General features: G+C 57.5%; 1 protein-coding gene across 1 annotated transcript in view; it reads right to left on the reverse strand.

Annotated features, from left to right (window-relative positions):
• Nucleotides 1-965: 965 nt before the first annotated feature.
• The window catches only part of LOC144734814 (colorectal mutant cancer protein-like), a 35385-nt gene continuing 14514 nt past the window's right edge, over nt 966-21836 (reverse strand). The window contains exons 4-14 of the mRNA XM_078617195.1: nt 20148-20294; nt 17841-17933; nt 15739-15887; nt 14808-14948; nt 14195-14295; nt 12469-12658; nt 11975-12209; nt 10175-10402; nt 7520-7620; nt 5519-5641; nt 966-4693 (exon numbers count right to left, since the gene is read on the reverse strand). Of these exons, the coding sequence (XP_078473321.1) occupies nt 4513-4693; nt 5519-5641; nt 7520-7620; nt 10175-10402; nt 11975-12209; nt 12469-12658; nt 14195-14295; nt 14808-14948; nt 15739-15887; nt 17841-17933; nt 20148-20294 (1689 nt within the window). The 3' untranslated portion in view covers nt 966-4512. The remainder of the gene's footprint in view (nt 4694-5518; nt 5642-7519; nt 7621-10174; nt 10403-11974; nt 12210-12468; nt 12659-14194; nt 14296-14807; nt 14949-15738; nt 15888-17840; nt 17934-20147; nt 20295-21836) is intronic.

Here is a 21836-nt window from a genome sequence, read left to right on the forward strand (position 1 = left end):
GCCGGCTAACCTCCACCTGGGTTCGAACCCAGTCAGTGGCCTGTGGTCTCAAGCGCAGGAGACGTGACGGTCTCCACTGTGTGGGTCAGAGGTCACTTGAAGGGATCCGTGGCGTCCACTTCGCTCACACGGGCTGGTCTTGTTGCAGCTCCCTGCGGTGCACGCACGCACTGCGGAAGCTCCGGACGGATTCATCGGCTCAGGACGTGGCGACGATTGCGCGACGTGCATTAAAGTGGGGGGGGGGGGGGGGGAGACGCACCGCTGCTGCCGCACGATGGATCCTCGTGATCACGATACGAGCGCGGGCGCAGAGTCGTACGCGCGAGAGATTGAACGCATTCCCGATTCGTCAATCGTCACGTCGCGAGATGCACGTTTCTCGCCCTGCCGAGCGCTGCACGCGCACACACACGCGCACACACACACGCACGCACACACGCACGCACACACGCACGCACACACACACGCGCACACACACGCGCACACACACACGCACGCACACACGCACGCGCGCGCACACACACATGCGCACGCACGCACACACACACGTGCGCACGCACGCACACACGCACGCACACACGCACGCACACACGCACGCACGCGCATGCACACACATATGCGCACGCACACACATACACACGTGCGCGCGCACGCACACACGCGCATGCACGCGCACACACGCGCGTAACTTGAAATGACTTCCTACGAATCTCTTGCATACTCCTGTGCGTGCAAAAGTTGGTTTGCAAGTCGAGGCTGATATTTACATTAATTACAAGCGCTGCTCTCCGCGAGGACGTGCCCGCCCCGTTGTGTGTTGCACGCACTCCATGCCCACAGCGAAAGCTGGCATCAGAATATTAATACGACCACTGCTATTCATTTCTTATCCATCTTTCCATGCATCCAGTAAAGCCAAAACGAGTTCCAGTGACTCGTTTCAGGAGGATCCTGCTACATTGGGGATTTTTTTTATTTTATTTTAAGACGGTCTCAGCCGATTTACGTTGCGAGTGGTTTTTATTTCTGCACGCGGGAGCAAACCGGAATCACCCGGAGAAAAAACCCACGCGTGTGAGCGAGGGAGCAACGCTCTATTCCCCGTACGGATGGAATAGTGGTGGAGATTGGTCCACCCTTTGCTGCACTGCCCTCTGCTGGCGAGATCAAGGGGGTTACGGCTCCTCCTCGACGCCGACGGGAAGGTGCGGTGATCCACCAATCCCTCTCGCCCGCTGCCTCCGCAACGATGGATCGCAGGCAGCCGCAATGCGGAGACGCCGGAGATGTGGCGTTTCGCGGCCGAGTTGACCACCGACTGAGCTCTGCGTTGGGGACGTGGGGGAAATATCTCCGCCGTTTTTTTCCTTCTCCCCGAAAGGAGCCTTTCAGTTCCGTTTGCAGCGCGATTAAACGCAGACGAACGCTCGTCGCGCAAGTTGACGAAAGTTACAATGGCCGAGGACACCCTGAACGCAAAGGGCGCGACGTAACAAAAACCCAATCGCGATCGTGATTTCATCGGGGGCGACGACACGGCCCAGGGGTTTGCCGCTTTTGACAGAGGTTCGAGGCTCGAAACCCGGCAGGCCGCCCTGGTTAACACTTTTTCCCGTTCCGATGACGTACATGTACACGTATGTGTACGTCATCATACGTGATCGTCGGTGTACGTCATCCTACGTGACATAGGCTGACGTACGTGTACTATGACGTACACGTACGTATGTGTACGTCATCCTACGTGGTCGTCAGTATACGTTATATACGTCATCCTACGTGACATATGACGTACACGTACGTACGTGTACGTCATCAAAACGGAATCGGAAGAAAAATGGATAGCGTACACGTACGATGACGCACGGTGGCGTACACGCACGCACGGTTCAGTTTCCGATTCCGTTCCGTTCACGTAGTTGGACGTGAACGGGACGGGAATCGGGAATGAAAGGCCACGCGGGACGGGGCACGGGGCACAGTTTTGGCGCTGGCTCTTCATAGAGTGGCGGCGCTCACGTCCACCGTGGTTCTCTGCGGCGAGTAACGACGTCTTTAAAAAAAAACACCCTGCAACTTGCAGGCGTCACCGGAACAGGACGTGGCTAATACTGCGCATGTGTGAGTGCGTGTGTGCGTGAGTGTGTGTGTATATACTGGCACGTTGAAGATCCCGCGATGCCATTCCAAAAGGGGAGAGAAATCCGTTTTGCCTGCATTCACGGCCCACAAACGCAAAATATATCGGCAAATACTGAACTGGAATTACCCGCTGAAGACCGCCTGTACGTGCGTGACCAACTGCGCTAACCAGAGGTGTGGATAGGGTATGTTGAACTTCTTTCGCACCGTACGTAGCCAACCGCTAACCGGAGGTGCGGGTGAAGGACGACAAACTAAACACACAAAAAGCAATTTAAAGCTTTCGTGACTGCAGGGATTCATATTCTTGGTTCTTTCGGTAAAGGCGCATAGAAGGGAAATAATAAAATAATGAAGAAAAAAAAATATCATCATCAAGGATGATGATTGCTTGTGTTGCAATCGAAACGTCGTGAGAATTTTATTGTTTTATTTTTATAATTTTATTATTTCCCTTCTACGTGACTTTACCGGAAGAACCAAGAATACACAAAAAGCAGTTTTACAAAAATGAGTTTTTAAACTGATCGCCTTGCGCTTCAACACTGCTGCATTTCCCCGACATACTCACAATCGGGCGTCTCTGTAGCTACTACTAACTGGCCATTGTGTGCCGCTCTGTGCTTTTACACCAACGTCGTGATTGTAGCCACCTGCGATTGGACGGAACCTGTCACGTGTTGCGCATTTCACAGCAACTTCCCGATCGTCGCTGCCTGTGATTGGACGGCACCTGTCGCGTTCTGCGTATTGCAAAGTAACTTTCTGTTCGGATGCGATCTGTCAAAGGTGGAACTTACATCGCACTAAAGACGTATTCGCCAAATCCTCCGTGTGTTCACTCGCCAAAAAATATAAATGCGTGTATTTTTTGACCTTGTTCACGAGTAGGAATACTTTTCGTAGGAACATATTTTTTTTAACCTTCTATTGAGTTTACAATCTTTAAATCGAGCAAATGGCACTTCATTTGACCACAAAATTAATTGGAAATCCGGTTAACAGAGCTGCAGGTCATCAGTTAAATTGGGACTCTGGATCTCAGCACATGCATGCAATACACACGCATGTGCTGAGATGTGCGCGTGTCTGCGCGTGCACGTGTGTTTGCACGTGAGCGGTGGCACGGCGGTTAGCGCAGCGCGCGACGAACCCAGCGACCCGAGTTTTGATTCCAGCTCACAGCCCACATCAGTGACGAATATCCGAACCGGTCCTGCGCCTGACATTGAGTACCTGGTGCGGTGTGTGTGTAAAACATCAGCATTGGGGAGACAAAGACGGCCGGGCGTGGATGCTGGACACCCACCCCCTCGTGTGCCGTGTCGGCCTGAATGGCTGCTCGCTCACAGATTTCGCCCCAGCGGACTGTCAAAGGCCATTCGGGGGGAAATTTGTCTTTTGCATTTTGCACGCGAGCATCTGTGCGCTGTATCACAGCGATTCGCGCACCGCGATCCAATCCCGTTTGTCCCGCATTCCGTCTCTTAACCCGCACACGGCAAAAGTGGCCATTATATCTACAAACCCTGCCCGCACCTCCTCTACGTCCACTCGGCCTGAAAAAAAAAGAGCTCCCGATGGCGTACGGTGAACATCGACACCAGAGGGAGCAGCGTCAGCCGCAACGCTGCGCCGGCACCACCCCTCGCCGCTCCCCTGGTGTGCTCCGTGCTGGCCTTAATAGGCGTTCGCTAACAGCGCGCGCCCCGACAGCCTACAACAGCGGTGGGGCGGCGAGGGGACGCATCCGACTGGCAACTTTTTAAAACTTTAGAAACGTGAAATATCTGCGGAAGCGGCACATCGGCCCTGGGACGAACCAGGGCCCGCTGCCGCAGATTTCTGAATTCGAAAACCCCGCGGCCAACCTCCGTGAGTGGGCCGGCCGCGCGACCGCCCCCCCCCCCTCAGTGTGACACGGAACAAGTTGGGCCAACGCTGGTGGCCAGACGCATCCGAACCGCGCGCGATTGGCCCAACGCTCGGACGCGACGGGCCCAGCGTTGGCCCAGCGTTGCGCGTTTCCCGGGAGCGCAGGCAACACGTGCGTCTCTGTGCCACCCACCCCCCCCTCGTGTGCCGTGCCGGCCTTCATAAGGTGCTACTCGCTAACAGCACTTGCCCCTACAGTCTGTTACAGGCTACACGGGGGGCATCTTTGTCTTTTTGTGTGTGTGTGTGTGTGCGTGTCGCGGCGATGGAGCGGCGAGCAGTCCTTGGCGGGCGCCCCGCGTGCTGCCGCTGTTCTTGCCCCCGGGGTTGCCGCCGATGGTGTTGCCGCCGATGGTGTTGCCGCCGCCGTTGCGGCCGCCGCTGTATCCCGTCGTTGGTTGCCCCCCGCCGGTCGCCACCCGCCGGCCGCGGTCACAGCGACGTCTCGTTGGCGGGCGGGCGAGCGTTCTCCTCCTCCAGGAGGGCGATGCGCTGCTTGAGCATCCGCGCCTGCGTCTCGTGGCGCTCCACCATGGACACCGTCTGCGCCTCCAGCCTCTTCACCTTGCTCTGGTACTTCTTCTTCGTCTTCTCGTACGCCGCTATCAGGTTGCTGCGCGGTGCGGGGGCGGCGTAGGGGCGCAGACACACACGGACACATGCAGACACACACGGACACACACAGACACACACGGACACACACGGACACATGCAGACACACACAGACACACACGGACACACACGGACACATGCAGACACGCACAGACACACACGGACACACACGGACACACACGGACACACACGGACACGTGCACGATCGCACCATTTGAAATTTCGGGTTAGGCCACGGCCACGTAGGTGACGGTCTGTTTCTCCTACAACGCTTTCCTGAAGAACACTGCGTGATGGAAAATCGCGTTACAATAAACGATATATAACACAGGAGGTGACGCACAGTGCATGATAACACGTGAGACACGCACGCAGGCCGGACAAAGTCCGAGGCGCGTGGGGGTAGCGTCTAGAAGCATCCAGCAGCATCCCGCCTCGTGCGATGATGCTACGCCGGGCCAGCCGTGCAATTCCTACTCACGCTGCGACGTTGTTCCATTCACTCAATCGCGTTATATACAATTCGCGTCCGCGTCATATGGGGGTCATCTGTGGGGGTCATCTGGGGGGTCACCCATGGGGGTCACCCATGGGGATCACGCGTGGGGGTCACTTCAAGAGGTCACCCCTGGGGGTCACCCAGGAGGTCATCCCAAGGGGTCACCCGTGGGGTCACCCGTGGGGTCATCCGTGGGGGTCACCCGTGGAGGTCACTCCAAGAGGTCACCCGTGGGGGTCACCCAAGAGGTCATCCCAAGGGGTCACCCGTGGGGGTCACCCGTGGAGGTCACTCCAAGGGGTCACCCGTGGGGGGGGTGGGGGTCACCTGTTGGCTCGCTTGAGGTCATTGACGAACTCGGCCGACTGCTGGTGCCTGATCTCGCTGCTCCGCGTCAGCTTCTCCAGCGCCGCCACCAGCTCCTGCACACGGACCTTCAGCTTCTTCTCCCTAGGAGGGACGCGGTGGCAATTCATTTTTAATAGAAATAAATTAGTAAATAAGATAATAATAAAGTGTAATCAGATAATAATAAATCTGAAATAATAAGGAAGTAATAAAAAAGTGTCAGAAAAACAATAAATAATGTGGAATAAAAAAAAATTATTTGTAATTATTTGTAATAAAATACTAAACAATAATAATAAATAATAATAAAAGGCGCAGCCCCGCAATTGCCGCTCACGCCACCGCCGGCGGAAGGAGCCTTCGCTGCAGCGAACCAATGGGAGAGAGAGGCTCTCCGGCGCCGTGCTCTCGGAAGCGGTGGGGCGCCTACCCACAATGCACCCCACCGCTCCCCAGCCTGGGCCGTCCACTCACTGCGGTGCGACCCACTGCCTCCGGCTGGGTGGGCAAACGGACGCGGCGGGGCGGGGATTCGAAGACCGCCGGCCGGCGGACCCTCCTGGGTTGCGGGAGCCCAGTGGTGCCGACCGCTAACAGAATCGGAATATTTACTCACGCCGGAGGAATCCGATGAGCTGCAGAACACCGCTGGTGGCCGCCCTCGGATTTTATTTTGGGTGGGTTGCGGAAATGCTGAAATGTCAACCCCTGAATGAAGCCAAGGTGTGCAGGCGTGTGTGCATCAAGGGCGGTCGCGCTAACAGCACTTGCCCCGACTGTCTGTTAAGGCTATATGGAGGGGATCTTTGTATTTGTCTTAATTGTATTCAGGCTGCGCTAACGAAACTCGTCGGCCCGAGTTCGATTCCCGCTCGCGGCCACCAACACCGGTCGTGATTATCTGCACCGGTCCTGGGCCTCCCCTAGGTCGACTCGGGCTCAAATGAGTAACTGGTGCGGTGTGTAAAAGCATCGCCACTGGGGAGACAAAGGCGGCCGGGCGTGGTGCTGGCCACCCACCCCCTCGTGTGCCTTGCCGGCCTTCATAGGCGCTCGCTAACAGCACTTGCCCCTACAGTCTGTTACAGGCTACACGGGGGGGGGGGGGGGGGTCGTTGTTTTTGTGCGAGCGCGTGGGCTCGACAGATCCCATCCGGATTCAAATGAGCGACGTCCGGGCGACGCTGCTGCTGCTGCCCGTGTCCGAGGTCGACGCCGAGAGACGTGACGGCAGAGGGGCGGCAACTTCGCTCTCTCTCGTCGCAGCGCTTCCCGACGCGCTCCTGCGGCCGTCTGGAACGCTCTTCCTCCTTGCGGTATTAGGAAGGCCACTGGTGTCTTACGCACTTTGACAATCACCTTGATTGAAAACTCATTTCTTTAGAACTGCTTGTCGTCGTCGTCGTTGTTGTTGTCGTTGTATTTAGTTTGGTGCCCCCCCCTACCCCCGCACCTCCGATGAGCACGAGTTGGCTATGTATGGTGCCAATGAAGTTCAACATACATAATAATAGGACAAATGGGCAATATGGTCACGGATATACAGGGTGCTGCAAATTTTTTTTAACACGTGAGAGTGTATTATCATAATACACTGTAACATGTTAACACATGTACGTTAATAGCTTCAAAAAGTCTCCACTTGTTCGCCATCGTTGTCAACGCATGCCTGCGATCTTCTCGCGGTGATCTCCAGAGCCCGGAGGCACCACACTTCTTGTGGCGTTGTCGCACATTCTCCGAAGCTTTAACATCTTTTTGAAGCACCCATTATTACTGTACAACATGCAGACGAGAGAAATGTTGCTTAAACATCCTGCCGCCGCCATGCGCACAAACACAAAACGTGTGGCTACCCGCCCAAGGTGTCTTAGGCGGGTAGCCCCACGTAAGCAAGGACAAGGCTTGCCCCCCCCCTCGCCGCTGCCGACCTCCGTCCCAGTACCAACGACCAAATTGATTCATGAACAGACAGCTGACCTGTGGAGGGCATCGGAGAGCTCGTTAGCCAGGTCGTTGTCGTGAAGCGGCGAGCGGAGTTCGGCCAGAGTGATCGCCGCGGTCAACGTCTCTCCGTTCTCCTGTTGGGCGGCAAGGGGGGTGTGGGGGGGCAGGGCGGGGGTCAACAAGGGGTCAACAATGGGTTGACGGGGGTGGGGCGGGGGTCACGAGTCAGGGGGGCACGGGGCGGGCGAGGGGGGCGGCCGCTGCGGTTTCCACGGCTGCAACGATCAGAGGAGAGTGGAGGTTTTGTTTTCACGAGCAGCCGCGTTTGTAACGCGCGACACGCGGGCCACCCATCGGGAACGCACTGGGCGGCGGCGAATGGCGACGATTCGAACCTTTCCTCTCCACGCCGCTGGAAATTGTTTAGGCGAAAACCGCGCAGAGCGTCGCCGTGGTAATCACGGTCGTTGGCAGCGGCGTGCTCCATCCACTGCTTTGTGGAGGAGGAGTCGCGATTGCGCGCCGTCCGTTTGTCTCGCGTGAAGGTGACGTTTGCGGAGACTCCACAGACGTTTGTTCGATCCACCGCTGGGTGAGGGACGTCCCACGGCGTGTCGGTCGGCTGTTGCCAGCACAGCGCCCTGACCTCTGAACCACCCGGCTCAGAGGTCGGAGTTTATATTCAAAGCTTAAACGTCGCCGGGGAAACTGCCGAGCGGCTTCGTCGAGTGACTCCCTCGAGCGCCCTCAACTGCCGTGCCCCCTCCCCACCCACGCTCACCCCCGTGCCCTCTGACCCCCACAGAGGAAGTCTGTCCCAGGCAGTTTCCTGGCGGTGCAACTGCACCAGGGGACCACGAGCCGGAGCAGCCTGGGCGCCGGCGATATACAAAGAGGGGAGGGAAACTTGGACGGCGGATTTCCATTTAATTCCTTGCACCAGGGCCATGGCAACCACGCTGCACTACCCTCTAAACGTACGACTAGGTGGCGACGCTGCACCACCCTCTAGACGTACGACGCGGTGGCGACGCTGCACCACCCTCTAGACGTACGACACGGTGGCGACGCTGCACCACCCTCTAGACATACGACGCGGTGGTGACGCTGCACCACCCTCTAGACAGACGACGAGGTGGCGACGCTGCACCACCCTCTAGACATACGACACGGTGGCGACGCTGCACCACCCTCTAGACATACGACGCGGTGGTGACGCTGCACCACCCTCTAGACATACGACGCGGTGGTGACGCTGCACCACCCTCTAGACATACGACGCGGTGGCGACGCTGCACCACCCTCTAGACATACGACGCGGGTGGCGACGCTGCACCACCCTCTAGACATACGACGAGGTGGTGACACTGCACCACCCTCTAGACATACGACGCGGTGGCGACGCTGCACCACCCTCTAGACAGACGACGAGGTGGTGACACTGCACCACCCTCTAGACATACGACGCGGTGGCGACACTGCACCACCCTCTAGACATTCGACGCGGTGGTGACACTGCACCACCCTCTAGACATACGACGCGGTGGCGACGCTGCACCACCCTCTAGACAGACGACGAGGTGGTGACACTGCACCACCCTCTAGACATACGACGCGGTGGCGACGCTGCACCACCCTCTAGACATTCGACGAGGTGGTGACACTGCACCACCCTCTAGACATACGACGCGGTGGCGACGCTGCACCACCCTCTAGACAGACGACGAGGTGGTGACACTGCACCACCCTCTAGACATACGACGCGGTGGCGACGCTGCACCACCCTCTAGACATTCGACGCGGTGGTGACACTGCACCACCCTCTAGACATTCGACGCGGGTGGCGACGCTGCACCACCCTCTAGACATTCGACGCGGTGGCGACGCTGCACCACCCTCTAGACATTCGACGCGGTGGCGACGCTGCACCACCCTCTAGACATTCGACGCGGTGGCGACGCTGCACCACCCTCTAGACATTCGACGCGGTGGCGACGCTGCACCACCCTCTAGACATACGACGCGGTGGCGATGCTGCACCACCCTCTAGACATTCGACGCGGTGGCGACGCTGCACCACCCTCTAGACATTCGACGCGGTGGCGACGCTGCACCACCCTCTAGACATACGACACGGTGGTGACGCTGCACCACCCTCTAGACAGACGACGAGGTGGTGACGCTGCACCACCCTCTAGACATACGACACGGTGGTGACACTGCACCACCCTCTAGACAGACGACGAGGTGGTGACGCTGCACCACCCTCTAGACATACGACACGGTGGCGACGCTGCACCACCCTCTAGACAGACGACGAGGTGGTGACGCTGCACCACCCTCTAGACATACGACACGGTGGCGACGCTGCACCACCCTCTAGACATTCGACGCGGTGGCGACGCTGCACCACCCTCTAGACATACGACGCGGTGGCGATGCTGCACCACCCTCTAAACATACGACACGGTGGCGACGCTGCACCACCCTCTAGACATACGACGCGGGTGGCGACGCTGCACCACCCTCTAGACATACGACACGGTGGCGACGCTGCACCACCCTCTAGACATACGACGCGGTGGCGACGCTGCACCACCCTCTAGACATACGACGCGGTGGCGACGCTGCACTACCCTCTAGACATTCGATGCGGTGGCGACGCCGCGCCCACCGCGTCAGGCCGACCTTGGGCGTCTTGAGACGAGCGCCGGTGCCGCCGCCGCCGGTGCCACCGCCGCCGGAGCCGAGCGAGCGACTCCGCTGCTCGCGCTGCTCCTCCACCTCGGACTTGAGGTGCTCGATGTGCACGAGGTAGGCCTGCTCCTGGGCCTCGCGCGTGCTCAGCTTCAGCTCCAGCGCCTTACGCTCCTTCTCCACGAGGTAGAGCTGCGCCTTCAGCTCCGCCATCTCCTCCTGGGGACGGGGACGGGGGGGGGGTACCGGCGTCACGGGGGGATGATGGACCGGGGCGCGTACACGACAAGAGAGGTGGACGGAGAGACAGGTGGACAGATTGGTGGAGGTGGGAAGAGAGGGATGGACAGAGAGACAGGCAAGACAGATAGATGGAGGAGGGTGAGGAGAGTTGGATGGATGGGACAGATGGATGGAGGTGGTTAGACAGATAGGCAAGGCAAGTTGAGATGTAGGAGTTGTGATGAGAGACGGATGGGTGGATAGATGGGACAGATGAATGGATGGAGGTGGGAAAAGAGGGATGGATGGAAAGACAGGCAAGACGAGAGAGATGGAGGCGTTGTGCAGAGAGACGGATGGATTATATGGACAGACTGACGGATGGAGGTGGGCATTAACGTAACCCGCGAGCATTCGAACACAAAACAGCCAGGGGCAGCCAACCGCTAGGACAACAATCCATGAAGACGAGAAGGCGGCGCAGCAGAACGTGGACTCACGTCCGCTTCCGTCTGCGTGGTGTACTCTGAGTGATGCCCCCCATCGCAGGGGTGGGGCTTGCTCTGGGTGCTGCAGTTTCCACCCACGTGTGAACACTCATTAATTGGCCGACGCCACCTTCATATATGGAGGATCGTAGAGCTTTGTGGGTGCGGTGGGTGGGTGGGCGGGCGGGCGGTTGGGTGGGCAGGTGTTTGGGTGGGTGGGTGTATTTATGTGGGTGGATTTGGGTGGATAGGTGGATTTTGGTGGATGGGTGGATTTGGGTGGCTTTAGGTGGCTTTGGATGGGTGGATGGCTTTGGGTGGGTGGATTTGGGTGGGTGGCTTTGGGTGGGTGGTGGATTTGGGTGGGTGGATTTGGGTGGGTGGGTGGATTTGGGTGGATGGGTGGATTTGGCTGGATTTGAGTGGGTGGGTGGCTTTGAGTGGGTGGGTGGCTTTGGGTGGCTTTGGTTGCCTTTGGGTGGATGGGTGGATTTGGGTGAGTGGGTGGCTTTGCGTGGGTGGGTGGATTTGGGTGAGTGGGTGGCTTTGGGTGGGTGGGTGGATTTTGATGGGTGGATTTGGGTTGCTTCGGGTGGCTTTGGGTGGGTGGATTTGGGTGGGTGGGTGGATTTGGGTGGGTGGGTAGATTTGGGTGGGTCTGTGGATTTGGGTGGCTTTAGGTGGGTGGGTGGATTTGGGTGGGTGGATTTGGGTGGGTGGGTGGATTTGGGTGGGTGGGTAGATTTGGGTGGGTCTGTGGATTTGGGTGGCTTTGGGTGGATGGGTGGATTTGGTTGGGTGGGTGGATTTGGGTGGCTTTGGGTGGGAGGATTTGGGTGGATGGGTGGCCATGGGTGGGTGGGTGGCTTTGGGTGGCGAATTTGGTGCCAGCTTATTGCCCGGCCACTGCCTCCCCGCTCCCATCTGTGGTTCCTCTTCGTGCTTCCGAGCTGTCCTCTCCCTCCGTCAGCGAGCGAGAGAGCGTGCCCCATGCGGCACACAATCAATGATCGCTCATTCCTCCAGGGAGTAGGGGGGGTGGGGGCCCCTACTCTCTCTCTCGCGCGCACGGCCGTCTCACCTTCATGGCCATGAGCTCCTGCATGAGCACGGCGTTCTCGAGGTCGAGGCGGGTGCCGTCGCCGCGCGACTTCACGTCGCAGCTCAGCGCATCGAGGTGCACGCTCTCCAGCTCCAACATGGTGAGCGTCACGGCGGAGCAGTCGGCTCGCAGCTGCTGCGCGTAGTCGCGCAGCCGCTGCTCGTCCTCCTTGCTCAGGTCCGCGTCGCAGCTGCTCGCCGTCGAGCTCGTCGTGCTGGCGGCGGTGGGCGGACAGGGTGGGTGGGGTGGGGGGAGCGACGGGGATGGGACAACACGGAGTTCAGGTTCCAGGTCGAGTTGATTTTTGTTGAACCAATAAAAAAAATGTGGGTGACTCACCCACCGCCCCCCCACCACCACCTCGCTCTCTCAGACGAGCCTCCGTCGCGACTTGTCACCCGGGTGCGACAGACTGGCCGCGACCCCCACCTGGTCTGGCCGTGACCCCCACCTGGTCTGGCCGCGACCCCCACCTGGTCTGGCTGTGCGAGGAGAGGCTCTCCCAGGGCTGGGCGCCGCCCACGGCTCCGGGCGCGCCGCACACCCCGTCCAGCCTGGCCAGCAGGGCCCTGGCCGCCGCCTCCGCCACCCGGCGGCCGTCGCGGGCCTTCCGGAGCGCCCGCGACGCGTCCTCGGCGCTGCCGCCGCCGCTCGGTTGCTCGGCTGCTCGCGCCGATGGAGACGGGGGGTGGGTGGGGGGTGGGGGGAGGTTGGGGGGTGGGGGGGGTTGGGGGTAGGGGGGTGGGGGAGGTTGGGGAGTTGGGGGGGTTGGGGGGTTGGGGGGGGTTGGGGGCTTGGGGGGGGTAGGGGGGGATTGGGGGGTTGGGGGGGTGGGGGGTTTGGGGAGGTTGGGGGGGTAGGGGGGTGGGGGAGGTTGGGGGGGGCCCTTTGTGATGAGCAGGAAGTGGAGCGACGCACCCTACGGGGTTAACGGCGTGCCGGGACCGCGATTGAGAAGTCGTCGATTGCATTGATGAGATCCGATTCGATTCCATTGATCGGTTGGATTGATCATTTCCATTGTTCTATGGTATTGCTCGATTCCATTGATTGATTGGATTGATCGATTACATTGATCAATTGTATTGATCTATTGTTCAGTTGGATTCATCGATTTCATTGATCAATTAGATTTTTGATTCCATTGATCGATTCCATTGATTGACTGGATTGATCAATTACATCGATCGATTTGATTGATAGATTGGATTGTTCGATTGGGTTGATCGATTACATTGATTAATTGTATTGGTCTATTTTTTTGATTGATTACATTGGTATATTACATTGATCGATTGGATTGATCAGGTCAATTGCATTGATCTATCCCATTGATAAATTTGATTGTTTGATTCCATTAATCGATTCCATTGATTGACTGGATTTATCATTCCCATTGATCTATGTGATTGTTTTATTCCATTGACCAATTCTATTGATCGATTCCATCTCCCGGTGCGGCACTTGAAACAACGGTGCAATTTTCTTAAATCCCCCCGTGCCCCGCCCCCCCTCCACCCAGCAGCGTAGATGAGTCCATCGCAGTCATCCGATCGCCAGCTGAGTTGTGTGCGGTGGGGTCAAGCGTGGGCACTTCCATCTCTACCAATACGCCTGGGCCACAGTAGGCCAAGCAAAAGCCTCTCTCTCTCTCGAGGGCAGGCGGCTCTCTAAGAGCTCCGCTAGCGGAGGCCTCTTCCACCAGCAGCGGCGTGAGCGAGCGTCTGCGGGGCCGCGCCTTTACCTACGCGCGCCGGGTCCACGTTGACACACGACGCTACATGTTTTTAAATCCTTTATATTAAGTTCGCTTGCTTGCTTGCTTGCGCGCTTACGACCGTGCAAATCTTTCGGTCGTTTTTTAACCCACTTCCCGTGATCCAATCGAGCTGACATTTTGCACACAGACTCGTTGTGCGTGACAATTTCTTTTCGTGAAATTTTTTTCTCCAAAATTTTACACTTTTTAGGAAAAAACAAATTATATATAATTACCAATTGCTTAATGGTGGCAGGCAATCATCTGACCCATAGGTGGCAGCCATCTCAAGCCAGAGGACGAGAGGACTCTAGCCGCCACGCATATAAAGGATTTATAGTGAAAAACTTTGTTTTTACGGGTTAATTTTTTCTCTTGTCCTGTCAACTCTCTCTCTCTCGAAGAAGAAGCAAATCAAGGCGGACGAGAAGCCGACTCACCTACGGAGCCGACTCCGGCGGCCTGGAACTGTCCCAGGATGAGGCCTTGCTCGCTCTCAGCCAGCGCCATGAGGGCCTCGTACGCCTCGATGCACTGCTCACTGGACGCACGCGCGCACACACAAGACAAAGATCCCCCAGGTAGCCGTTAACAGACTGTCGGGGCGAGTGCTGCTAGCGAGTAGCACCTATGAAGGCCGGCACGGCACACGACGCGGGGAGGAGTGGGTGGCCAGCACCACGCCCAGCCGCCTTTGTCTCCACAGTGGTGATGGTTACACTTCTCACCAGGTACTCGTTTTTTAGGCGGAGTCGACCTAGGTGAGGCCCAAGACCGGTTCAGATAATCCTCAACGGTGGCAGGCAACGAGCGGGAATCCAACTCGGGTCGTATGTACGCGAGTACGTTGAACTTCTTTCGCGCCATACGTAGGCGACCGTGCTAATCGGAGTCGCGTGTCCGCCGTAAGTTTGAACGCGCAGGCTTTCGCGACCAATATCGTCCACAATACAGAAACGTGTCGTTCAACGCGCCCCCACCACCGTCGCTCCCCCACCTTAACCGGGGTGGGGGGGGGGGGCGGCAGAGGGACTGCTGGTGCCCGCCGCCCACCTGTACTGCAGGGCGAGACGCAGGGCGGTGCTGTTGGACTCGTGCTTGCCCACGAGCATGCTCATCCTCTCCGCGTTGTTCTTGCACTCCTCCAGCGTGATCGTCAGCAGGTCGTTCTGAGATTTGAGGTGCTCGATGCGGCTGCGGGCAAAACCGACGGGTCACCACCGCGTGAAGGGGGGAGGGGTTGGGGAGGGGATGTGATGGGGGGGGCGACTCAAGCGGGAAGCTTCACTGGCACCTTCGGACAAACATCACGAGTGGTGGCATGGCCGGTGCAGTGGTGAGTTTAGACTCCGGGTCATGGGGTCACATCGGCGGCGAGCGATAACCGGACGTGCCGCCCTGACCTGCCCCCCCCTCCACCCCAACCAACCCTTTGCCAACCCGCAATGAACAGCCCGGTGAAGTATGGCAATAAAAAAGTTAAGTCCCAAGTCCATCATGGAGCGAGAGGGAAGGCCTTCATCCAATCGGTGGATTTGGTAATGAATGGATGGACAATTGTTTTGTTTACCTTCACACATACACACACGGACGGGTATGTATGTGTGTATGTGTGAATGTTGAACTTCTTTCACACCGTACGTAGACAACCGCACTAATCGGAAGTGCTAATCGGACGTGATGATGATAATGATGCTTTAAAATAAAACACAAACGTGTCCCAAAAATGTTGAATTTATATTTCCATATTTTTGTTCGTCAAATGTTATTCACGTCAATTCCTATAATCCGCAAACGTACCCCACTTATCCGCCACGCGGGGGAGGGGGGGGGGAAACCAGTTGCAGACAATCACGGACAACAGGACGAATTTGCCAACGAACTCCGACGTATCCGCGATTGCGACGTAGCCAACCGCTGCTCTACGGAGGTGCCATGAGCGAGCTCAGAACCGCCCCCTCCCCCCCGCCCACCCGATGCTCACCTGTTGAGCCGCTCCATCTCGACCTCGAACTCCCGCAGCTTGCTCTCCGACACGGAGGAGCCGTGCGAGCAGAGCGTCTGGAAGATCTCCTGGATGTTGGAGCAGTCCTGCAGCGAGTGGGCCAAGTGCTCCGCCACGCTGCTCGACACCTGCACCACGAGCCAGCGAGCGAGCGAGCACGCGAAACGCACGCACACGAAACGCACGCACGCGAAACGCACGCACGCGAAACGCACGCACGCGAAACGCACGCACACGAAACGCACGCACACGAAACGCACGCACGCGAAACGCACGCACACGAAACGCACGCACGCGAAACGCACGCACGCGAAACGCACGCACGCGAAACGCACGCACGCGAAACGCACGCACACGAAACGCACGCACACGAAACGCACGCACACGAAACGCACGCACGCGAAACGCACGCACGCGAAACGCACGCACGCGAAACGCACGCACACGAAACGCACGCACGCGAAACGCACGCACACGAAACGCACGCACACGAAACGCACGCACACGAAACGCACGCAGACGAAACGCACGCACGCGAAACGCACGCACGCGAAACGCACGCACGCGAAACGCACGCACGCGAAACGCACGCACGCGAAACGCACGCACACGAAACGCACGCACGCGAAACGCACGCACGCGAAACGCACGCACGCGAAACGCACGCACGCGAAACGCACGCACGCGAAACGCACGCACGCGAAACGCACGCACGCGAAACGCACGCACACGAAACGCACGCACGCGAAACGCACGCACGCGAAACGCACGCACACGAAACGCACGCACACGAAACGCATGCACACGAAACGCACGCACGCGAAACGCACGCACGCGAAACGCATGCACGCGAAACGCATGCACGCGAAACGCACGCACACGAAACGCACGCACACGAAACGCACGCACGCGAAACGCACGCACACGAAACGCACGCACGCGAAACGCACGCACACGAAACGCACGCACGCGAAACGCACGCACGCGAAACGCACGCACACGAAACGCACGCACGCGAAACGCACGCACGCGAAACGCACGCACACGAAACGCATGCACACGAAACGCACGCACACGAAACGCATGCACACGAAACGCACGCACACGAAACGCACGCACACGAAACGCACGCACACGAAACGCACGCAAGCAAAACGCACGCAAGCAAAACGCACGGCCATGATGTGAAACTATTCAAAACCTTGTTAAACTATTCAACTAATAACACTCAATTGTATTTCTGCCTGGCAAACTTGTTGTGATCATCGGAGGCGTCGGGAAAACCCACACAGACAAGCGAGAAGGGCAGCCAAAAACGGCGCTACCAATGATGAAAACTAAACTAGAAACATTGTTTTATTTTATTGTAGCAGTTGAGGCTCCGCTGAGCTATTTAGCTCTTTTTCAGAAGCGACGAGGCTGTCACAAATGATAGCATCAACGAAGTGGCTTATATTCATCATCATTGTGGAATTTTATAGCAGCCAAATACTCAAAACAGGCGGCGTCAATTCTAAACGTAGAGGGGAAAAACCGGAGGACCTGGAGAAAAATCCACGCGACCACGGGGAGAGAGAGACAAACTCCAAATATAGAGCAGGCATCAGGGTCGAACCCACGTGCTCCTGCACACCAGGCGAGGCAGTTAACATCTCCTAGCCACCGTGATGATGATGAGAGAGAGACACGCAAACTCCAAATATACAGCAGGCGTCAGGGTCGAACCCTCGACCTGCTGCATACCAGGCGAGGTAGTTAACATCTCCTAGCCACCGTGTTGATGATGATGAGAGAGAGAGAGACACGCAAACTCCAAATATACAGGCATCGTCAGGGTCGAACCCTCGACCTGCTGCATACCAGGCGAGGTAGTTAACATCTCCTAGCCACCGTGATCAATCCACTGCTAGGATGGAAGCGCTGCACTGAAACTGCGTGAAGACAAGCGTCACAAAATGTGGCACGGAATGCGAGTCGGACGATTCTATTGACAGCGGTCTGAAGAATTCATGCAAAGACCCCAGCACCGATATCATCATCACCGTCATCAGCCAGGCTCAATCCACTGCTGGAGCACTCACCCCGATGCTGCTGATTTCGGAGCCCAGCACCGGCCTGTCGGCAGGCGAGCCGGAATCCAGACGCGTTTTGGACAGTTTCACTCGCTCCGCCACCTGACGCGCAAAGACACACACACGCACACACACACGACACACACACAGACACGCGACACACACGCACAGACACGCGACACACACGCACAGACACACGCACAAACACGCGACACACACACAGACAGACATGACAGGCACGCGACACACATACACATGCACAGACACACACAGACACGTGAAAGATGCGCCGGTTGGTGTCGCGCTTCACCAAGAGCAGCCTCGCGGCGCAACCCAATCTGCGATCCGCTGCGCGAGCGCAGATTCTCATCATCGGCGGCAGCGGTGGCCCCGACTGGCCGCGGGTGATCTCCAGCGCCCCGTCACCGCACGCCCTCGTGCCGCTCCCTCCGCCGTCCGCGCTTCCGTTCCGGGCTTCCGCTGAATTGCGGCGCGGTTGTAAATTTTACGTCCATTGATCGATCAATCGATCGATTGGTTCGATCGATCCGCATCGACGCGTTCATGGAGAGAGTGCAAATCGATTGTAATTGAGATGAAGCCGTTGACCGCGAGGTCGGCGGTTGGCCGGCATTGCTTCAAGACCAGGCCGGCTCTGCCGATGAGACGCTGCACGTCGAAACGGCTCCAGAGGTTCAGCCTCGAAACAACGCTGCTGATCTTCTTGGTTCTTTCGGTAAAGTCACGTAGAAGGGAAGTAATGAAATAATACAAATAAAACATAATAAAATAATTCTCACGACGTTTCGGCCACAACGCAAGCAGCCGTCCTCAGGTGAAGACCAGGTCTGTCGGGAAGACAGCGTCATTTTATTATGCTTTATTTTTATTATTTCCATTCTACGTGACTTTACCGAAAGAACCAAGAAGATGAATCCCTGCAGTCACGAAAGCTTTACATCGAAAACGCTGCTGATGTCGCAGCGCTCCCCGGAAGGAAGCGCTGGAGGGATGTGCCAGAAACGCTTCAGTTTCTTGCGCGAGAAGAGAGGCGGGGGGAGGAGGAGGAGGAGAAGACGCATCGTCCGCTTGTCGTTATCGATATTCTCCACGACAGCAACGACGATGAAGACCACTTTAAAGCTTTCGTGACTGCAGGGATTCATCTTCTTGGTTCTTTCGGTAAAGTCACGTAGAAGGGAAGTAGTCCTGGTCTTCACCTGAGAGACGCTGTCTCCCCGACAGACCTGTTCTTCACCTGAGGAAGGCTGCTTTCGTTGTGGCCGAAACGTCCTGAGAATTATTTTATTATGTTTTATTTTTATTATTTTATTACTTCCCTTCTACGCGACTTTACCGAAAGAACCAAGAAGATGATGACCACGTCGAGCAACTGACCCTTCCCCGCCGCTGGGTGGGGGGGGTTCCTGTCCGCCAGCGACTCGGCGTTCACTTCGCTTGGAGAGGCCTCGGCTCGTTCGGCGCGCACGGTCGGCGGAGGACTCTTGCCGCGCCAAACGTCGCGTGACCTCTTGCGACAGCGTTCGCATCGACTGCTCTCTCTGCCGTACACCGGCGTGTGTCGAGTGATTTGTTTCATCCGCGGATCACGGTGGTGGTGGCGGTGGTGGCGGTGGTGGTGGGGGCGGTGGTGGTGGCGCCGGTAGTGGTGGTGGCGGTGGTGGTGGTGGCGGTGGTGGTGGTGGGGGCGGTGGTGGCGGTGGTGGTGGTGGGGGCGGTGGTGGTGGCGCCGGTAGTGGTGGTGGCGGTGGTGGTGGCGCCGGTGGTGGCGGTGGTGGTGGTGGGGGCGGTGGTGGCGGTGGTGGTGGGGGCGGTGGTGGTGGTGGTGGCGGTGGTGGTGGTGGTGACGGTGGTGGTGGTGGTGGCGGTGGTGGTGGTGGTGGTGGTGGCGGTGGGGGCGGTGGTGGTGGTGGTGACGGTGGTGGTGGTGGTGGCGGTGGTGGTGGTGGGGGCGATCAGGTTCCTTTGAGGGTCGCAGTCTGCCGCTTCGGACGACGACCGCCAAGCGAAGTGAATTGCGCAGGTTTGCGGCCGGAGTTTTGCGCGCATCGAGACCGTGGGGCGTAGCAGCGCCGTTTATATTTATTTATTTAAAAAGAAACTTCGGCTAAACTGCGGAGAACCGTAGCGCCACGGCCGCCGCAACTCTGCGGTAGCTGGCGCCAAAAACTGTGCCGCAAAAGCCCCTCCCCCCATCTCGCATTGGCCCCGTTGGTGCCATAGTACCGAAAAAAATGTGCGTGCGTGTGCGTGCACGTGCGTGCGCGCGTGCGTGCGTGCGCGTGCGCGCGTTGCCTTGGCGACGGGCAGGTCGTTGCTGCTGCTGCTCGTGCTCAGCTCGCCCGTGCTGGGGTTGACCGCTCGGCTCGTGGGGCCCAGGCGGCCGGGGCTGGCCGGCGCCGCCGCCTGGACGCTCTGCAGGCGAGTCTGCAGCTCGCGCACCTGGACCTCCCCCACCCCGCGCACGGAGACAGAGACAGAGACAGACAGAGGGGGGGGACGGAGAGGACGACCAACCCAGCCCTTTAGCACCGCCCGTCCGTTCGACGCCGTGACGCTACAGCCCTCCGTGGTGGCTAGGAGATGTTAACTCCCTCGCCCGGGATACAGGAGGTCGTGGGTTTGCTCCCTACCCTGACGCCTGCTGTTGTATATTTGGAGTCTGCGTCTCTCTCTCATCATTACGGTGGCTAGGAGATGTTAACTACCTCGCCTGGTGTACAGGAGGTCGTGGGTTCGATCCCTACCCTGACATCTGCTGTATATTTGGAGTTTGCGTGTCTCTCTCTGTCATCATCATCACGGTGGCTAGGAGATGTTAACTACCTCGCCTGGTATACAGGAGGTCGTGGGTTCGATCCCGACCCTGACATCTGCTGTATATTTGGAGTTTGCGTGTCTCTCTCTGTCATCATCATCACGGTGGCTAGGAGATGTTAACTACCTCGCCTGGTGTACAGGAGGTCGTGGGTCCGCTCCCTACCCTGACGCCTGCTGTATATTTGGAGTCTGTGTGTCTCTCTCTCTCTCATCATTTTGATTATCCACGCGGCGCGCTCAATGGACGTGCAGGCACTCCGTGTCGGTGGGGGGGGGGGGTAAAGAGGGCAGTTGCTGCCACTTAAAATGTCGTCGTGAGTTACGGTCAATCTCAACTAAAACGAAACAACTTTTTTTTTTATTTCACCAGGTAAGAGCCGTGGAGCTCTTGTTCAGAAGCGACGTGGATGCCACAAATGTTAGCTCAATGAAGTGGGCTCATCACCATCATCACCATCGTCGTCGTCATCGTCACGTGGAAATGTATAGCGGCCAAATCATCTCTAAACGTGCGATGTCGATTCGAAATGTGGAGGGAAACAACCAGACCCACACGACCACGGGGAGAGAGACACGCAAACTCCAGCGTTAGGGTCGTGATCGAACCCACGACCTCCTGTATACCTGGTGAGGTAGTTAACATCTCCTAGCCACCGTGATGATGATGATGAGAGAGAGACACCGCAAACTTGTATACGTACGGTGCGATAGAAGTTCAAAATGCATACGTACTCTAAACGCATGTTAGCCACCACGGCGCCCCAATCCGCTAATGGATGAAGTGACCGCCACCATCTCCCACAACTGAGCCGAATTTAACACTCCATCTCCCCACTGGACGCGGCATTTTTAACGGGCGAGGAGGCAGAATGCATCATAATAATGATTATAATTATAATAATTTACTTCATCCAGAAAAGAGCCTCACCGAGTCTCAAGGCAATGTTCAGGCGGGTGCGGCTTGCTTAAATAAACGCAAAATATATCGCGATACAATAACGCGATGTAAAAATGCACGTCTCGCTTAAAGCGTTAAGGTTTCCGTAGCCAATACAAAAAAATGTTCAACATTCCTGGGCTAACGCAAAAAAAACGACCCACATTGTTCACATCCTCGCGCTCCTACCACGGCCGCGGGTCCCTTCTAAGGCCAAGCCGGTTTCA

This window comes from Lampetra planeri, chromosome 53 (genome assembly GCF_965212315.1).
Source record: "Lampetra planeri chromosome 53, kcLamPlan1.2.h2, whole genome shotgun sequence".
Lineage (NCBI taxonomy): Eukaryota > Metazoa > Chordata > Hyperoartia > Petromyzontiformes > Petromyzontidae > Lampetra > Lampetra planeri.